This window comes from Filicampus tigris, chromosome 7 (assembly GCF_054856515.1).
Source record: "Filicampus tigris isolate MCC_2025a chromosome 7, RoL_Ftig_1.0, whole genome shotgun sequence".
NCBI classification, from domain to species: Eukaryota; Metazoa; Chordata; class Actinopteri; order Syngnathiformes; family Syngnathidae; genus Filicampus; species Filicampus tigris.
The window spans coordinates 8,109,047-8,129,519 of NC_141223.1; the positions used below are offsets into that span (position 1 = coordinate 8,109,047).

The following is a 20,473-nucleotide window of genomic DNA, read 5'->3' on the forward strand; positions in this document are numbered from 1 at the left end:
GAATGAATTGAGTGGAAGGGGAAGAAAGGGGGCAAATCGGGGAGCCGCATCGGAGCGCCTTCACAAAGAGATGAATGGGACAGGGAGAGAGGGAGAAAAGAGAAAATAAATGGCATGTCGTGCGGCGGACATTTTCACCACTCTTCAAGCCATCCTCTTGTCATCCAAGGCAATAAGCAAATGATCAAATACACCAAGTCAATGACGGGCAGCCACTGAAAAGGGTTGAAAAGAGAGCGGTCTCAATTGTCTGCCCGTTACATCGGGGCTCGCTCGGCTTGCCAAGCAAGATTTCGCTCGGGCCCTGATGAGAAATGTCATGAGCGCTTGCCTCTGCCTTTTTCGCAGTCCCCTCTGTACATCTTCATCAATTTGGGCCCTCTTTTCATTTTTTATTTTTTGACGCTGTCACGTAGACGTGTACAGACAGAAAGCCAAGAGATACGAGAAAGTGATTTTTTTTTTTTTTTTTTTCCCCCACAAAGAAACAGACGCTGAAATTAGATTTTTTTTTTTTGAAGGGCGTTGTTTGCTTCAGTGACCATTGCAATCAATATTAAAGATGTATTCAAAAAATACAACAAAAGTCAAGCTGCCGTTGACCGATTCCTCCCCACTTCCTTTTTTAGAGGTCAACGTGCAATTAGTGAGCGGCATGCGGCGACAGCATACTTATGTCAATCTATTACAAGCCGTGCGTATCCTTGGGGAAAGGTGAGTTCTTTATCCAGAATTCCGCTATACATTAATCACGCTAATTAATCAGACAAAAGGATCAGAGAAAGAAGAGGCGAGTGCGGGGGACAGAATGTGGCCGATTTAAAAAGGGGAGAATAGTGGAGAATAGAAAAAGAGCCATCGGGTCGGTTCAAAATACAAAGAGAAAATACTTAGGAAGTCCATCTGAGTACATGCGCGTATTTGTATTTGTTTACGCTAACGATTTGATACATTTTCTGGCAACCTCCGCGGCGCATTTCCACGTTCGGCTCTTTAAAATGCCGTTCTGCACCGTTGACGTTTTTTGATAAAAATCCCATTCCGTTTGCTTTGGCGATTCCTTGTTGCTGTCACTGTCTCAATACTGTAGGCGCATCTTTTTATCTCGTTCCCATCTCGAGTCTCAAATCGACCCTTGTTTTCCAGCTCAAACGGCAAGTCGGTGTCTTGGGCCCAGACCGAGCGCAACAGTTCGCACGGGAACCACCTGTGGCAGCGTCTGTCCTTCCACATCAAGAAGAAGGAGAACAATCAGACCGCGGTCATCAAGCCCTTCTCCAAGACATCCGAGGAGCGCTACTGCGGAGGGGCCGACCTGCCTCCGCACATGCCCCTGCCCTCCCTTCCGTCCCTGCCCTCCCTGCCCTCCATTTCGTCCCTACCCTCTCAAAGCGACACGGGCGCCGACAAGAACCTGTACGACCTATCGGAAGCGGAGGAGAGGTACTCCCTCAGCTATCGGCCGCAAACGCCCTCCCCGGTCAGCACGGTGAGCCACAGGCTCGCCGCCGGTTTGGAGGAGGAGCCACCGATGGCGGGCGGGGCCAAGTATCCCAGCAGCACCTGCAGCCGGAGCAGCGGCAGCAGTTATGGCCGTGCCAGCAGCAGCGGCTCGGGCGCGGCCGGGAGCGACGGTCGCCTGATCGTCCTGGAGGGTCGCCCGGTGGCGTGCCAAAGCAACCTGATGGATCAGATCAGCTGTGTGGTGAACCGCTTTACCGCTAACATCAGCGAGCTCAACACAATGATGCTGTTGTCCTCGCCGACGCACCCCCACGGGCACAAACACTCGCCACCGGCGCCGCACCCCGCCGACCCCTATCTACTTCCTCGTGAGAGCCACGCGCCTCCTGTCCTCACCACCTACGCTGAGGTCCAGCCCCACCCCCCCTCCGAGTCCAGCCTGGGGCGCCGGGTTGGCTGCCCCGTTCACCCTGTCCCACTCCCACATTCGCCTTACCCTCTGCTACCTCCTCACCCCGAGTCCTCCCCTTGCCCCTCCCCCATGCGAGGTGGCTTGGTCACCCGCCTCACGGACTCCCCGCTGGGGAGGGTGGAATTGGAGGAGGAGCTTATTGCTTTGACTCCCCCGTCGCCCTTCCGGGACTCCCTGGCATCGAGCAGTAGCTCGGCTGCGTCTGATATAGATCTGTGTCTCCCCCCGGTGCCCTCCCACCCTCCCCCGTCGCCTCCCTCGCCCAGGTACAGTCGACTACATCTCAGAAACTACAGCCAGAGTTCCTCTTCACTGTGAGGCGGAAAGGACGCAGAGGAGGAGGAGCCGGTCAAGAAAAGCGGATGGCTGGACTGAAATCCGTTCATCCCACACGAGGATGTGAAAACGTCGTGTTTACATGCGTGCGGTGAGATCATGTTTTCATAGTGACGTTCCGCACCTCAGAAAGGGAAACGGCCACGGCGCAAATCTGTGGTTTTGAAAATATGTATTAGGTTTAGGTTGTGGCCTTACGCTAACACGGCTGTCAGCTAATTAGAGATAGCGATCGTGCACCCGTGGTACGTGTCCATGTACAGTACGTAGGCCTCCGTGGGTGCGTTTTATTTGTCTTAAGGAGAAACGGGCAAAGCTTGTGGACCAACTAAAAGCTCCCAAAGGGCACATAAACTGTACAGCAGTCAAACACGCACAGTCTGCGCACAAGAAGTAAAACTGTAAATATTTCTGGAGTCACGGGCCGCAGAAGTTCATTGTTTTAACGCGCAGCTGCGGTTTGTTGCTTTGCACATGAGCGTCTTTTTTTTTTTGTTTGTTTTTTTTATTACGCCAGCCGTCAAAACTGTTACTCTGTTTCACTTGATTCTTGAGGGGTTCGGCACCAAAACTTTCTGTACCAGAAGGCAGGGAAGGCGACTCAACCAAAACTTTCATTCGACAACGTCAATTCGTGTGGCTGATTGACTCAAATCTGACCTCAGCGCTTATTAGCAACGTTATGCTTCATTTCAGTCTCATAGAGAATTTGCATACAATGCGACAGCAGGGGCACCGGCGTCACTCGCCGTCCTTCGTAATATTTGACCGAATTCATTAGCTTTGCTTCCATGTCTTTGGGGAAAAAGTTCACATCGTTAGCTTCTGTCCGTCAGCGGCACAGGTGCAAACTTGAAATTATTCCCTCGCGTCAGTGGGAGAGAAGCTTTGATAAATCCTCCTCTCTGCCGTGCGCATGTTAGTAGAAAGCACTTCAGGCCAATTATAATTTTTTTTAAAAAATCGAAGCGTTGTCAGTTTCACATTTTGGTCAATGCAAAATGACTTCAAAGACACGGGCATATCAAGTCTCTTCTTGTTGCCTGGCAACATTACATCAAAACATAAAGACTGTGAAGCAATAATATGATTAATTTAATTGATTTAATTGAGCTTAATTCATCAGGGTTTTTTTTCCTGTTCTTAATCTTTACATTTGTTTGTTCATTCAACTAAATTGAGTGTGTGTTGCTTTGCAGCAAAGACAGAATCTGTTAGCTATTTCACCTAGCGAGAGTAGCTGGTGTTCTACCTGTTCCCACCATCAGGATTAATGCTCGACATGAAAGAACTGTACTTGGAAAGAAAATTTCACAGATAACATTTACAAAGATTTGCACATCAACAAAGGAAAAAAAAAAACACGTCATGAACCAGTGGGACTCCAGAAACTGTGCTACCGCTCACCAATTCACATTTCATTTATTTCAGATGTGCCAAAGGGTTTCGTGTGAGGCTACCTTACGAGCATTGTTGGTAAATATGCGGTTTCCTAAACGCAAAACAAAAAAAAAGTACACGTGAAAGTCTTTATATTGTATTTTGATATTTTAAATGTAATCATTTTGCTCTTCTCGTTGTAAAAGCAATAGTACCCATAAGTGGTTTTTCTAATCACTTTTAAGAAAGACTTACTTTTGCATTCTCTGGGGGTAGTTTTCCAAGGAGCACGCTTAGCCAAACGCCCTTGTGTTTCCGGAAAATCCGCCCAAGGTGATACAATGGCTTGTGTATTTTGAATCCCTTTTTCTGTAATCGCTGCGTGTGTGAGATGGAGATGTAATTTTGTGACATTGATTGTCTCTACTTGGATGGCATTGTTTCAAGACAGAATCGCCGGAAATGTACTTTTGAGCAAAAGCCACACTTATTTACTCCGAAAAATGCTGTCGGTTTATGACGATTATTTGAAAATGATGCAGAGGAAAAAAACAGGACCATTCATTTCAGTCTGTGCATCATCATCATCATCATCATCATCATCATCGTCGTTATTATTGTTATTATTATTTTTTTTACCGCCGGTACAGACAGAGCATGACCGGGCAATTAGACAGTGCTGTTGTGGTGGTGTGCTGGTTTACATGCTCCTGACACTGACTGTTCGGAATGTGCGAACCGAGAGAATGGCGCACTCGTTTCAGCCCTTTGCTCGGTTATCGGCCCCTCGGGTGGAACTGTGTGCTGCCTCAGCAGACAAAGACAGAAAAAAAAAAAAAATAAAAATAAAAGTCCTACAGCAGGGGTGCTCAATACGTGGATCGCGTGACAGAAAAAAAAATAAAAAAATAGATGTTCATAGTTAATTGTGTTGTGCAATATTGGCTCACGCGATTATGCAAGGTAGATCGTACGTATAAAGAATCCGCAATATATTTGAAAATAAATATATGTTTTGCATTTTTGTAGCGGGTAGGACCTACCCGCTATAAAAAAATCAAATCATACCCTACCCAATAGATCATTTTGACTTGGTCATTTTATAAGCTCGCATGCTGAAAAAGTGTGAGCACCCCTGTCCTACAGGGACTCTGTGTCTCCGCCTGTATGAAAAATCATGTGATTGATCAGAAAGAAAATTCAAATGAATCAAAGGATCATCATTTTGGAAGGAAATCAAATGTCCTTTGCTTAAAGACTGATTTTCCCAACATATGATGCGCTCATCATGTGCCACCAATAAAACTGTAGCACGACTTATCTTTGTAACTGCACTCCAAAGAATTGGATTGATAATCCTTGTAGGTACTTTTAATCCAAAAGCCCTCATCTGCTGATCACGGGAAAACAATCTCTCGGTTATGCAATCTGAAACTGTTTGCTTTTAGCCCAATCGTTGATGGTGAGCAGGAGCGCGAGGCTGTTTTATCAACAACGCTGTTTAAAAAGCAAACAACGCAGGGTTGTAATCTAACATAATGACAGTTCCTCCGCTTTTATAATTGGCCACGTCCAACCGTGCTGAATGAGAATCAATTGCTGGTTATGCGGAGGTTATTTAAGTGAGTTAACTCGAACAACCCGTATGTGTTTACTGTACGACCCGGTTATTTCCATTACTATTTTTTTTTTTTTTTTTCCTTAACAGCGGTGCACGCTGAAAGATGTATTTTCTTTCAACCCACCGGCGTCTACAGTCTGCTGCATTTGAGACTGCTTGGATGTTGGAAATATCGTACTTCAGCCTCAAAACAAGCAAATAAAATGACCTACAGCGACAAGGGAGAGGGACAAAGTATACAATACATGCCACGTTATAGCTCAATCAATGCACCCATATCGGATGCAAAGACTAGACAACACAAAACTGGCAAGATGGGGGTGATTGCCCTCACTTGGTTTAGACAAGGGGTGTCCAACTCCGGTCCTCGAGGGCTCCCATCAAACGTGTTCTCTCTCCTCCAACACACCTGATTCAAATCATCAAGATGGTTACAAGGCTTCCAAAGCTTGCTGATCCAAAATATGCTTGATAGGGGCCCTCGAGAATCAGGGTCGGACAACCCTGGTTTAAGTAAACCAAATGATGACGGTGAAGTAACTGGCACTTGCGTTTTTATAAAATAAGATAATTGGGGTTGGTCCTGGAAAAAAAAAAAAAAAAAAAAAAAAAATCAGCCAAATCAGCTTTTCAAGAGACTGAGGTCCGTTTCAATGGTTTATGAGAGAAAACAAAGATTTACCCTACTTGTGCAATTTTGACTGGTTGATATCCAAGAAGACGGTTTCTACACATTTCCCCTCTTCAGCTGTATTGTACGTTTTTTTTTTCGTTTTAGCATAGTTGTATTATATTTCTTTGCAAGTTATCCTGCAAATCCAACCCCAACCGCACTGTTCCAGCGTTTGCTTCGTTCAGCAGTTCTGACAACAAACAGAATCGGCTAAGGCGGCAAAATGGTCCAATGGAGATATGCGGTACAACCAACATAGTTCATAAAGTATATTTTAGTCTTGCTCTTGTATGATGTCAAAGGATCTTTGTGCAGTTGGGGTACATCCAGATTCAACGTATCCGTTTCCTGGACTGCAGCAATAGAACTCGTGAATTGCTTCCCATGTGTTTCAAAACACACGCGGGGTGTTTATGATCAAGAAGTATTTCAATATGACTGACCGAAGAATTTTTGTGCGCAGACAGAGGCGGAAAGGCATTTAATTGGAAGTGCAGGGAAAAGACTGAACACACAAAGACTGACCAGTGTTGCCCTGAATATTAAATAGGTAAAGGCTGCCTACATGTTTGCCTTTGCAAGACAGAGGCTGAGTGCAATCCAGGGCAGAGACGGTGAAGCCTGCTTGTCTTAAATGTGCCAACCACAGTATTTTTGTATTTTGTGTACAGGATACAGCTGCTAACCATTATTTTGCTTTTTAACTGACTGAAGCTCACTTTTACTGCAATTTAGCCGCAGGTTATATATGTTAATGTTCAGAGCCGGGACGGAATATCTATGTGACGGACCGGTCCGTCTATCCCTCACTGATGGATGCCCGTTTTGCTGAGAGTTGACGAATGACGGGGACATTTTTTAAACAGACGGACTAAGCATAGTCGGAAGGCCCCTTTATTTAATCTGTCATTCATCTTTAAGCGGAAGTCAACCCAAAATATCAATAAAATTGTATTGTATTTTCTAATCAGGCCCACTAGTTGAAACAAGGCAATATGACTAATATGAAATAGGAGTTAAGCAGCAAAACGCACCCATTTTTAGCCATATCAGGGGGCGGCCATTTTGTCACTTCTGTCAACTGAAAATGACATCACAGACCCTCAGGGCTCGGATAATGACCAATCACGGCTCACCTGTTTTCTGAAGCTGAGCTATGATTGGTCGTTATCGGAGATGGCGAAAAACAGGTGGATTTTGTTGCTTCACTAATATTGAACAAACACAATATTAAGTTGCTTCAAAACCTGGATGTACCTTTCAGCATTATCGGTCATCATCACAGATGTCCAATGGGCACTAACACACCCACATACCCTCACAGATTCTGAGTTTTGAACTTTGTGCCGAGAGCAATTTGAATGGTCCTTTTCCAATTTGGCCCGGAGGACACGACATCCATTATTTCCAACAGCAACCAATTTGAAATGTGGATTCGTCAGACCATGGCACATTTTCCCACTTTGTGTTAGTGCATCTGAGATGAACTCGGGCTCAGAGAAGCCAGTGGAGTTCTGGTTGTTGCTGATATACAGCATGGCTTTCGCTTTTCATGGTTGAGTTTTAACTCGCGTTTGTAGATGTAGTGACAAACTCTGTGAACTGACAGTGGCTTTCTGAGGTGTTCTTGAGCCCTTGTGACCTTTTCACAATGATGACAATTTTTAATGCAGTACCCCAGCGCGAGTAAAAGCACAACTACACGTTCATACCAAGACGGTTCACAAATTGTAAAAAGTGCATTAACAAAGGTAAGTTTTTTTGGGGAAAATTTGATGCTTGAACTGATCCGTTTGTAAATCTGGTCATTTGTAACCCGAGGCTAATGTCTCTGTTTTAAGAGGAAATCAACCCAAACACATTTTTTTCAAGAATATGTTCCGAGCAGCCCCACTAGTTGAAACACAGCATTCTGATTAATATTGAGTTTATGGAATATTAATTAAGCAGCGGAATCTAAATCCACACATTTTTAGCCATCTCAGGGGGCAGCTATTTTGCCACTTCTGTCGACTGAAAATGACATCACAACTGCTCAGGTAACGACCAATCACGGTTCAGTTTCAGAAAACAGGTCAGCCGTGATTGGGCGTTACCTGCGCAGTTGTGATGTCATTTTCTGTCGACAGAAGTGACAAAATGGCCGCTCCCAGAGATGGCTAAAAACGGGTGGATTAACTCTTATTTCACAAACGCATAATTCATCAAAATGTCTTGTTTCATCTAGTGGGCTTGCATAGAACATATTCTTGAAAAAAATGTGTTTGGGTTGACTTCCCTTTTAAGGTATAACAAGCAAAGGAAGGTGTGAAATGAGAGCTAATGGGAAAGGAATATCCATGTCATCAAACGAATGCTAAATAGCTGTTGCTTTGAGCACAAACGTCCAGTCGTTTGAGCGCTTTCGAATGTGATGAGATTGTCATTGTTCGAGCTACTAATAAGAATATGAATGTTGTCTTTAGAAAGTGATGTTTACACGTTGTTGCTCACTGGAGCGTATCAACTTCATCACAGGTAGTCAAGGCGTTCATTTCTACAAGCTTGTCTGCAAATGTCTTGTATTTTTTTCTTTTTTCTACAAAACTCACATGTGGGTGTGAAGAGAGCAGCAAAGCACATCTTCTTTTAAATAAAGTGGCTGAGTTTGTTAGTTGGGGCTTCATTTTGATGGAGTGGAATAATGGTTGGTTACTTGAAGAAACGCATAGTAATCCTGAATGCGAATAGTGCAAAACGTTATCGCATATACCCAGCACTGGACCAAAATGACTGTTACTGAAATAAATGGTAATAATAACTGCTCTCTGCTATTTGATATTCAGAAAGCACATCAAGTGTCAAGTTCATATCCTCAGACTCTGGTGTTCTTTTTCTCTTCTGTGTTCTTAAGATGAAGTTATCCACACAGTGCCAATTTTGAACAACTTCAACCCCCCCCCCCATTTAAAGTGCTATGTTTCTCATTGGAGCAAGATTTACAAACCATCCGCTGTGAAAAATCATGTACTTTATGTATTTTGCAGAATTTGCTGTACGTGTATGAAAACAATTTAAATCTATTGTTTATTTATGGAAATCTTGTATTGTATATTCACCATTGGCCATTTGATATTCCGAGGATTCATTTTTAGGAATGTTTTTTAAGCTTTGTCATTTCGATTTATTTGTATTTTTTTCTGTTGACAGAAATGTAGAATGTAATTTGATGCTCTATGTCTGTGACACTGCGAGATGGATTTATATTTAAATACTGTATTTAGTTATCTATTTCATATATCCCCTTGGATTTGTAAAGTGTGAAATGTTGAGACTATATGATCATAGCTGTATGAAAATTACAGTATATTTCTAAGTGGCTTTGTAGAGCAGGGAATTGATTCGCACTGGTCTGATTGTGTGGGATGTGTGCTTCAAGCATATTTGACATTTTTAGAGCCTAATTGCTTTAGATTGTTCTATAATACAACAAACTGACATGAAACGGTTTTCTTCGACAATAAAGTGTCCTCACATTGTGCCGTTGCTGTGAGTCACTCTGCGCTTCTGCACAGCTCGCAACACGCTCCACATGTAGGATCAAAGCACTTGGCCTGTCCAAAATATTACTCCAACCCAAATTAAAGTAGGGATTCAATTCATTTTACATGGGTGGCTTGATAGGTAGTAATTAATTAGTTGAGCTTGGATGAATGCATAATGCGAAATTGATATGTTTCACTTTTATGGCAACATTTTCAACACACGTGATCATTTTTTAATCCTCAAGATGACACTCTTAGTTTAAAGATGCAATAATCGCATTAAATTGATCATTGTAAATCTTGATTGTTAATGATGTAAATTTGCGGATTCACGGTGACTCCCGTTCTTATATTTGTGTGTAAAAAAAAGTGTGTCATGGCAGCACCATAAACGGTGAGAGGCATCCTTTGTACAGAGTGCTTTGCACAAAGAAGTATGGCCTGACCAGTATTCTGAAGTACGTAGGTGTTTGGGTCTGGTCGGAGGTACGTGATTGTGAAAGCACTTCATCTAAATGAGAAGGATGTAACACAAGGGTGAAGTGGCTGCTCCCACGTGTTCATGAAATGAAAATTTCAGAAATTGCTGTTCACCTTTGCAATGCTAGCAGATTTTGGTGGACATACTGCACAGCAGTACAAACGAACATCAACGCTTTCTCTGTTGTTAGCATCACCTTGTCAAGTACAACTTAAGCAGGATGAACACACCATTTGATTATTGAATGGATGCTATCATTGTTTCAGAATTGAATTTTCTCTGCAAATGATGATGCAACCGCTTACTTTCCAAATTCCAACTTACAGAAACCTCCACAGTACACGGTGTAATGATCAAGACTACACGACTAATAACGTAATATGTCTTCTGATGAGCGCTGAATGTGTAAAGGAGATGAGTCACCTTAAAGTACATGGTTACGATGGTGGTCAAAAATTTCTTGCATTCTCCAATGGGCACTCTAATCTATAAAATAGTACACTTCAGCACTAGCAGGGATACGTGTCTGAACTAATCAGCTTTTAAAATAAATCAATAAGGTGATTTGCTGCTGGCCTGCTTGCACAAGCATTAAAACAACACAATTGACAACTTTTACCCCATTATGGTTGCACATCACAATAAATCTGCACCTAACTTATTGCCTGTAAATATTAGTAAGTAGCCCATATCTGAATCTGCGCCATTGATTGATATATATTTAGAGCAAAATAAATATATAACGGATAAAAGCAGTTCCTCTTTTTACATTAGACATACTAGTCATATCCAAAGTACTTTGGTTAGCACCAAAATATGCATACGTTTTGTGCTATTCTTCTACAATTCTGAAACAGACAAAATAATAAAACATTATGATTTCAATTTTGATGCGTGTGACTGTGTGTAATATTGATTTCATTTGTGCGCCTGCGCATAAATGATGGTCACGTGGCGGTGAAACGAAAGCAAACGCCAACCCAAACAAAGAACATTTTAGAAACAAGATAGTAACTTCCTTACTCGCAATACCAGTAGTTGTTGCAACTCAAAACGACCAGAGATAAAAATGAAACAATGAATAAGACCCGACAGACTATTCGCGCTCCACTTACAAATCTTCGTTATTCGACGATGGAAGCATAAACTCTTATCATATGGTACATTTTGTGTCTAAACTGGCTCGTTGGTAGCTACTTCCGCGCACATATACGGATTCCTATCTTGACCATCGAGGTCACTGTCTTTGTGAAAAAGTTGTGCCCTGCTAAAATTAGTTTGTGCTGTCAAGTCAAGTGGAGCAGGAAGAAGTCAACTTGTTCAGTTTTGCGTGTGTGTCAAGATGGGGTTGAGCGGCGTCCTGGCGTGTGTGCTCCTGATTTGTACTGGGGTGTGTTGGGGGGACACCCCGGCCAACTGCACCTACGAGGACCTGCTGGGGACGTGGGTGTTCCAGGTGTCCAGCGGGGGCCACGACAAGACCGTCAACTGCTCCGCTGAAGGTAGGCTACATAGCTACAACAATCGACGTGCTTCCTCTTCAGCCTGGAGAAGAGAAACATGTCAATGGTTTGTCAGTCACTGAACAGTATGTTGCGTGTTTCCTCTGTGATGTGACTAGTTTGAGCTGAGATGATGTGGCCACAATACTTCATAAGTGCTATAGTCAGGGATCACATTGGACCACTTCTCACAAGACAACAATGACAAAAATTCAGTTTTAGATATGGACAGAATATATGCATATGCGCAAACTACGTGCTCTTAATACGGAATATATTTTTCCATCATACATTTCTCAATGCATGTATAAAAGCTCCGCTATCCTAATCCAACAAATTAAACCAAACAACAAAATAACCACATACTGTAGTATCTTCAGCCGGCTCCATCCGCCATAAAGCAGGTGCGACGTTCGTTCCATTATGGTTGCATAATGTACGAACACCTTGATAGATCCTCGCCACAATTTATGTGCACGTGTATATGCATGTCCGTAACACACACACATACTACAATATTAGAAGGAAAGTGACAATCTTTTACAAAGAGATGTCGGATGACTAGGTTGTCAGATGAAAAAATTCCCCACCTTGGGCAATATTCTGTCAATAATGAGAGACAATATTCTGTTAGGTTTTTCTGATTCAAGTATTGTGCCCACCTTGTTTATGCATTAGAACTGGTACTTTTCTTGGAGTTTCCAAACTTGTGCATTGATAAGTTTAAGTGGCTAACTGTCCAAATATGGCAATCCCCACCTGTGTGGACCAATGAGGCTTCCGCCACTTAGCTCACATACCACAGAGCAAAATGACCTAATCTGTAATGTCTTCCCGCCTAGAGTTGACCTTGAAGTTTATACGACCAAATCTGATATCACTGAAGTCCTGACTCCATGGGCCTAAATGCTTGCTTTGCATTGATTGGTCTTTTTAAAAAAAAATTAAAAAAAATGCAGTTACAGGCAACAAAATTAACCCTTAAAGGGGAAGTTCAAAAATATGTTCTATGCAAGTCCACTAGTTGAAACAAGGCATTTTGATCAATTTTGCGTTTGTGGAATAAGAGTTAATCCACCCGTTTTTAGCCATTTTGTTACTTCTGTCGACTGAAAATGACATCAACCCAAACATATTTTTTTCCCAGAATATGCAATTGCGATGCCTCTTCAATACATACAGACACAAACACAAGCTGCAACTTAGTTGTGTATTATTTTTTTCATGTAGGTGAACTATGTTAAAATTAATACACACTCACGTAGGTGTGTAAAACTCAAAAGATTAATGTGAGTTGAAATGCAAGTCAAAAGATGAATATAAATCTAGAAAAAAGACAGTACACAGTCCAGGGTGTGCCTCGTAATAAAGAAAAGGGATGGATGGATGGATGAATGCCATAACAGACGTTGTCCACGGGCAAGTCAGGGGGATGATTTGGGCTAGCCACGAGACACCTCTCCTTGTCCTTTTCAGCAATGGGTGAGAGCATGGTGACGGTGACCCTTGAGAAGCTGTCTGTGGCTAAAGACGAGCTGGGAAACAGCGGCTTCTTCACGCTAATCTACAACCAGGGTTTTGAAGTGGTCTTCAACGGCTATAAATGGTTCGCATTCTTCAAGGTAAGTACTTGTGGTATTGTAATTGAATGTTCTGTCCAAACTCACATTGATAGGGTGGAGCCAATCTGTCTGTTTACCCTGCAAGTCAACATTTGCAAGAGGCCTGATGCTGATCTGAATTTATCTGATTTCAATTGTGTGTGCGCGCGCGCGCCTGTGTGTCGTTACACTGCCAGACGTAAATGTGAATTGTGGTACTTGGGAGAAAAGGTTGGATTTGTGTCAATTGAACTGTACATTCAGCCTAAAATTTCAAGTCGTTCTTTACAAATATCCTCATTCATCAACCTTTCCTTTATCATATTAATAAACTATGTTCATCCTCACCATCTCCTCAACTCCACAACACATTTTTGTTTCCCCTTTCTCTCACATGACGCATGAAGCATTTGTAAAGGAAACAGTGTACTCCGTCGGCGTATAAAAAAACCCAAAAAAAACATGTGATTGTTAAACTGCCTCCCTGACTGCTTTTGGTCCCTTTGGTAATGAAAAGTCATTTTGTTCTCATAAATCCTTACTCGGTGGGGTGTGTTTGTCAAAATCTGTCTGGAAGACTAAAACTTCAGTTTATGTGCAATGTTTTTTCCTGTTTTCTTCTCCCGTTTTAGTACACTGAAGAGGGCCAGATGGTGACCAGCTATTGTGATCATACCCTACCAGGATGGGTGCATGATGTCCTGGGAAACAACTGGGGGTGTTTTGTTGGGAAGAAAGTGAAACCAGTGCCACCACAAGTTTACAATAAACCAGTCTTGAGCTCCAGGTAAATGGTACTTTGACAAAACTACCAAGAGCAACGAAACCTACATCGACCTACTCCAGTATGGCCTATTCTCTTATATCCTGCGCTGGGTAAAGCAGTGGCGGAGCCATGGGTGGGCCTGTCGGATTGACAGACACCCAATGAGATTCATGAAAAAAGATATGCTTTTAAATTTTTTGTAAATTATTAGGGACGTCATGATATCCAAATGTCACGATCCGATAATATCATGATATGAACCTCACGGTACGATAATTATCATGATATTGTGGGGGGGTTGCTGATACAAAAGCTAAAAAAAAAAAAAGCTCTCGATACTGTGTAAAAGCTTACGATATTTAAAAAAAAAAAAAAATGAGCTCATAATAAAAAGTAAAAAAAAAAAAAAAATTGAAAAAATTTAAATTAAAAAAAATAATTTTCCCCAAAAATAAATAAATAAATAAAAACATCATTCGAGCAACCATGTCGTTAGAGTCGGGGTGGTTTCTTTTAAGAACCTACACCGCATGAAATGGTCCCTGTTCTGTAAAATGCTCCGAGGACGCATTTTTCCTTCGCAAATGTCAGTAAATTGTTCAGCCGCGTTTAAAGTCTTCCGTGCGGCCTGATGAGGCTTCCCTCTGCATGATTATTGTCAAATTCCTTTTGGCAAGTGTGGAGCAGGTCTGTCAAGTTGACATAAAATCCTCTCCCTCATGCCCCCCCATCAACTGTGTTATGCTTTTTTATTGTACAGTACATCAGTAGTACTTTTCCCTCTGTCAATAGTGCACTCGTGTGCATTCGTGGGAGAAGAATATGGATTTTTTTGTGTCTCATGGGCCATTGGCGAGTTTTACTTTGAAGAGGATTTGTATGAGAGAGTTATCTGCTGCTATATCAAAACTGTGCTTTGAACTTAACATATGATCAAATGACACAACCAAGACTCAGATGACTTTTGCGTCGCTGCTTTGTTTCACCAGCGCTTGCAACAGTACAGGCCCTGACATTTTTCTCATCACCTCAGGCTCCTCAACAGGCCTTTTGCATCAAACCAGGATGTCATTGAGGCCATTAACTCAGCCCAGAACTCTTGGAAGGCTGTGTCCTACCCAGAATATAAGACATACTCACTGCAGGACCTGCACTACAGAGCAGGAGGACCCGCCTCCCGCATTCCTGCGTGAGTTTTTGCTCGCTTATCACATACAGTTCCATCATGCGATTAGAACCCAATTAAAAAAGGGGGAAGGGGGGAAAAAAATCCATCTCGCCATGCCATTGTGTTGTTTGGTGCTCTTTTTTTTTTTTTCTTGATCCACTGATTAAGGCATTCTGATTAATATTGCGTTTGTGGAATATGAGTTAAGCAGCAAAAGCCACGACTTTTTAGACATCTCTGGGGGCGGCCATATTGTCACTTCTCTTGACTGAAAATGACATCACAACTGCTCAGGGCTCAGATAACGGCAAATCACAGCTCAGCTTCAGAAAACAGGTGAGCCGTGATTGGTTGTTAACTGAGCCCTGAGACACTGTGATGTCATTTTCAGTTGACAGAAGTGACAAAATGGCCGCCCCCAGAGATGGCTAAAAACGGATGGATTAACTCATATTCCACAAACGCAATATTTTTCAGAATTCCTCGTTTCAACTAGTGTCCCTGCAGAGAAAATATTCTTGAAAAAAAATATGGGTTGGGTTGACTTCCGCTTAAAGATTTACCGCACATCCGGGCAAGGTTCGGCTCACAGGCCACATCAGGCCCGTTCACGTCCCTCACAGTCTTTATGAAGTCAAAATAAAGCATAAAGTATGCGTTGCTTTTATTGAGTTGATTTGAGTTGATGTGCACGTGTGTCTGCAATGCAAGCGAACAGGAGCAAGGCCATGTCTTCAATTTTGCGATACAGTATTGTTGCTTTATTTTGACTTCTCTGACCATTTTAACAAAAAAGTCTAGAGCTGCGTGATATTGGAAAAACATGTGATATGGGTGTTGAATATTGCAATATTGATATTATTGTGATATTTAACATGCAACAAAAGATAAAAACATTTATATATATATATATATATATATATTTCACAAGGCAAAACATTAATCTTGAGACAAAATTCTTCAATCAAATTTCCCATTGCGGTAATTTGACCTAATTAAAAAACAAAAACACAAGTAGCAACTTTAAAACAAGCAAACTTTGGCAGATGATGCCTCAGGAAATTGTAAAGATTGTAGTCTTAATGCCATTTGTGGAATTTCATCTGTTGAGATATCACACTCTCCCAGATTTTAAAAGGCCGAAATCTCGGGATGATGTCCTTACTTGCTATTGTAATTTACTTCCGAATGGTCTTCCTGAAAGTTTGGGGTCAATATCTTTTTCCTTAGTTACAGGTTGCTATGGACCTTTCAAACTTTAAACGCGTTTTTTTTTTAAGCGAGTTTTCAGCATGCCAACATTGAAATTGTTGAAACTTTGTCAAGTTTGGAAGGACTTCCATGTATTATACATTTTTTTAAAGGCAATTATGTGTGGAATTAGATTACATTGATGTCTCAATGTTCATTTTCAGAGATATAAGCCTGATTTTGTGAAAACGCGTCACATTTCTGTTTTTCTTGCCGCGCTTCAGCCATGTTCGCCCAAGGCCTGTGACGTCTCAAGTAGCCAAGTTGGCAGCAGCTCTACCGGAGCGCTGGGACTGGAGGAATGTAGATGGCATCAACTTTGTCGGCCCGGTGCGAAACCAAGGTGTGACATTCACTTTCTATTAACTCTTACTTCTTATTCTAAGTGAGGTCAAAATAACAATAAAAAAAAATTTCCTTTGGCACCATTCTGGAAAAAATGAAAGAAGATATGTTTGATCGGCGTAGGATGAAATCTTGCGCACAGACGTGCACAGCATGGCTAGCGGCAGACGCTGAGCAGCAGCAGCTTGCTTGCCTCCCTCCTGGCAGGCCTGACTCGTCTGGGCGCTCTCTTGTGTTCCTGCACAGCCTGGTGTGTGAGTGGAGGGATTAAGCATGCTGAGTAGTTGGAGTGTCTGGGAGTAACTCTGCAGGGCTCTGCTTTAGGATGTGGAGAGGGTTTGACTAGGAGCCCTCTCTGCTACTGTGTTGTACTGCAGCGCTCAAGCCTGTTCAGTCAGGTGGAGGATGCTCATTGACGCTTTGCATCGAGTCACAAAGGAACTCGAATGTTTCTTAATATCCTGATTCTGGTGTTATGTGTCACCGCAGAGATTGCTTTGACCTTATTTTTTCTGCCAATTGTTTTGTTATGACGAGTCTCTGATCTGAGGTTTGAGTTTGGAATCTGGGCTCCGCTTGTCTTTATCTTACATGTTCTCCATGTGCTTGCTAAAGGATTTCTTTGGGTCTTATGACCTCCTCCCACTTTCCATGTTCACCGAAGACTCGAAATTGTCCTTGCATGTAAATGTTAGTGTGAATAGTTACAGTATTTGTCTCTGTGTGCCTTGTGATTAGCTGGCAATTGTATTGTATTTTGTCCACTTCAAGGGCGGCCATTTTGTCAGTTCTGTCGACTGAAAATGACATCACCGTTACTCGGGGCCCAGATAATGACCAATCATGGCTCAGCTTCAGAAAACAGGTGAGCCGTGATTGGTCGTTACCTGAGCAACTGTGATGTCATATTCAGTCGACAGAAGTAACATAATCGGTGCCACATGAGATGGACAAAAATGGGTGGATTTTACTACTTAAAGAGGAAGTCAACCCAAACGTATTTTTTTCAAGAATATGCTTCCAGCTGGCCCACTAGTTGAAACGCAGCTTTCTGATTAATTTTGCGTCTGTGTTAAGCAGCACAATGCACTCGTTTTTAGCCATCTCTGGGGGCGGCCATTTTGTCTTCTGCCGACTGAAAATGACATCACAACTGCTCACAACGACCAATCACGGCTGACCTGTTTTCTGAATCTGAGCTGTGATTGGTTGTTGTGAGCAGATGCGATGTCCTTTTCAGTCGACAAAAGACAAAATGGCCGCCCTCAGAGATGGCTAAAAACGAGTGGATTAACACTTATTCCACAAGCGCAATATTTATCGGAATGGCCTGTTTCAGCTAGTGGGCTTGCATAGAACATATTCTTGAAAAAAAAAAAAAATGTTTGCGTTGACTTCCCCTTTGATTTATATTCCACATATATTCCACAAACACAATATCAATCAGAATGCCGTTTTTAGACAAGTGAAGGTGCATAGAAACTATTATTGCTAAGAATATTGGGGGGGTTGACTTCCACTTTAAAGGCTCATTTTACTAATTTGCACAGATTTTATTTGATTCTAAGAACCATTTCTTTTTTCTTTTTTTTTTTCAAGCTTCATGCGGCAGCTGCTACTCGTTCGCCTCCATGGGGATGTTAGAGGCACGCATCCGAATCCTAACCAACAACAGTGAGGCTCCCATACTCAGCCCCCAACAAGTGGTCTCTTGCTCTGAATTCTCTCAAGGTATGGGAACTGTTTCACAGGCCTGTGACAAAACAGCATTGCCTAAGAAAACGTACCAATGCAATATCATGTTCCTTACTGCTAAATCTAAGGTCTTGAACGTGGTATTAATGCTTGCAGTGTTGTGGACACAAGCAGATGAAATTAGTTGGGGATCACGATGATAAGCTGTGTTCAACTTTTGTATTACTTCTGGGCAGTTATTAGATGTCTCATCTTTGAGTCAACTCAACTATTTCTTCCCCTCTCATTTTTCAGGTTGTGATGGTGGCTTTCCATACCTGATTGGAAAGTACGTCCAGGACTTCGGTATTGTGGACGAGTCCTGTTTTCCATATGTTGGAAAGGACACTCCCTGCGGCATCCCTAAAAACTGCGGCCGCACTTACGTAGCAGAGTACAGCTATGTGGGAGGATTTTATGGCGGCTGCAGTGAGGCTGCCATGATGCTGGAACTGGTCCAGAATGGCCCTATGGCAGTGGCCTTTGAGGTATGAATTATTATCATTCTCCTTCCACTTCCAAGTACAATGTGTACGATTAATTGAGCGCCAGAGGATATGAAATGGGATTGCAGCGTGCATGATGCATAGTATGAATAAGTACACTGTCACGGGAGGCAATGTAAGAGTAACAGTAGTGCATTGTTGTATATTGAAGTGATGGCTCAATTAGGCCCGTTGGCACCTATGCCTATAGTTTCCGAAATTGCCGAAATTTTAAAACAAATGAATTAGCAGTTTAGAAGAAATTAATTTAAAACATTATAGAACAGTCATGACAATCAAACATGAAATTGATCGTGCAAGCGTAATCCGTACCCGTCTGAATAGATGATTTGTGGTAAGTAATAATTTAGCTAAATTGGGTAATTTCACATGGCACCTGATCTCTAGCTACACATCATTGTAGCACGGCACAGTGGTTAGGCATCACCGACTTACTGGACACCGAAACCGCCCGCCTATAGGCACATTCCAGGAATGCTACGATAGTAAGTAAATGTCAGTTCAGGACAGTCGCGGCAGCTATGTAAATAGTGTGGTATACCATAAGTGGCGACAAGATGTAATTGTGTAATGTGAATGTGATTGAATCGGAAACTGTCATACAGTACAGAGCTGCGTGTTGACGATGCTTTTGAACAAGAAGTCGATTCATCCCGCTGGACTGGGAACCAGAGCGCTTACAGCTCTTCAGATGAAACAATTCAATAAGTACAAACCCCCACGGCTAACCCTTAAAGTCAATAAAACTCGCAAGTTGGGGGTCTCGTTCTCATTGATATCTTTTATTTTTTATTTATTTTTTTACTTATACAGGCATGTATAATCGATCATGAGACTACATGAACACTTGCTTTGCAGGTGTACCCAGACTTCATGCACTACAAGGAGGGCATCTACCACCACACGGGCATCTCGGACTCCTTCAACCCCTTCGAGCTGACCAACCACGCAGTGCTTCTGGTCGGCTACGGCCGCTGTCACATGACTGGCCAGAAGTACTGGCTTGTCAAGAATAGCTGGGGCACCAGCTGGGGAGAGAGTGGCTACTTCCGAATCCGCCGGGGAAGCGATGAGTGTTCCATTGAAAGCATCGCAGTTGCAGCCAAGCCCATCCCCAAAATCTAGAGGCTTTTTATTTTCATTTTTATAGGATGCACTGCAAGCGAGCGCTCATTGAAGCTGCAATTTCAAACCCATTCATTGTTAATCAGTGCATGTGTGGGTTGAGAGTTTAATGACAACAGTATTTTAAAATGGAATTCACAAGTATGCTGGTTCGTTTTAGTTTCAGTTCTGCTTGTGAACAGCACATTTACAAGTTGGTTATGATTTTAAAAATGCATGTGATGTTTTTAAAATGTTATTGATTTCTCCTCAATGATTGTGGGTTTTTAGTGTGGGTTGTACCTACACGTGAGGCTGTAATTGTGTAAAGGGAATGAGCAAGTGAGGTTTGTTTGTAATAACCGCCTGTCAGGGTCTTGTTTGTCTCAGGGAAGCACATTGGATGTTCTTATGTCCATGAATCACTATTAAACCATTTATTGTATGTGTGCCTTTCATAATAAAGGGAGATCATGATTGACACCAGTCTCTCTGTAAAAGTTTAAAAATCAAAACACCCTTTCTTTTAAAATACATAATGTTGT

General features: G+C 42.3%; 2 protein-coding genes across 3 annotated transcripts in view; both read left to right on the forward strand.

Annotated features, from left to right (window-relative positions):
• The window catches only part of grm5b (glutamate receptor, metabotropic 5b), a 47,647-nt gene extending 38,181 nt beyond the window's left edge, over positions 1–9,466 (forward strand). For both annotated transcript variants that reach the window (XM_086035098.1, XM_086035099.1), the window contains exon 18: positions 1,147–9,466. In XM_086035098.1, the coding sequence (XP_085891224.1) occupies positions 1,147–2,254 (1,108 nt within the window). In that variant the 3' untranslated portion in view covers positions 2,255–9,466. The remainder of the gene's footprint in view (positions 1–1,146) is intronic.
• A 1,489-nt stretch (positions 9,467–10,955) lies between these two features.
• On the forward strand, positions 10,956–20,411 carry ctsc (cathepsin C). Its single transcript, XM_086036841.1, has 8 exons — positions 10,956–11,453; positions 12,930–13,075; positions 13,687–13,841; positions 14,854–15,009; positions 16,464–16,582; positions 18,184–18,315; positions 18,574–18,806; positions 19,683–20,411. Exons 1-8 carry the CDS (start codon positions 11,294–11,296, stop codon positions 19,947–19,949), a joined length of 1,368 nt encoding a protein of 455 aa, XP_085892967.1. The 5' UTR covers positions 10,956–11,293; the 3' UTR covers positions 19,950–20,411.
• Positions 20,412–20,473: the final 62 nt, after the last annotated feature.

Bases quoted from the DNA above. Each gene is read 5' to 3' on its own strand.
- ctsc (XM_086036841.1), top strand. From the start codon at position 11,294: ATGGGGTTGAGCGGCGTCCTGGCGTGTGTGCTCCTGATTTGTACTGGG. The intron at 13,842-14,853 runs GTAAATGGTACT...TCATCACCTCAG, and splicing joins AAACCAGTCTTGAGCTCCAG to GCTCCTCAACAGGCCTTTTG. The intron at 15,010-16,463 runs GTGAGTTTTTGC...GCCGCGCTTCAG, and splicing joins CCCGCCTCCCGCATTCCTGC to CCATGTTCGCCCAAGGCCTG.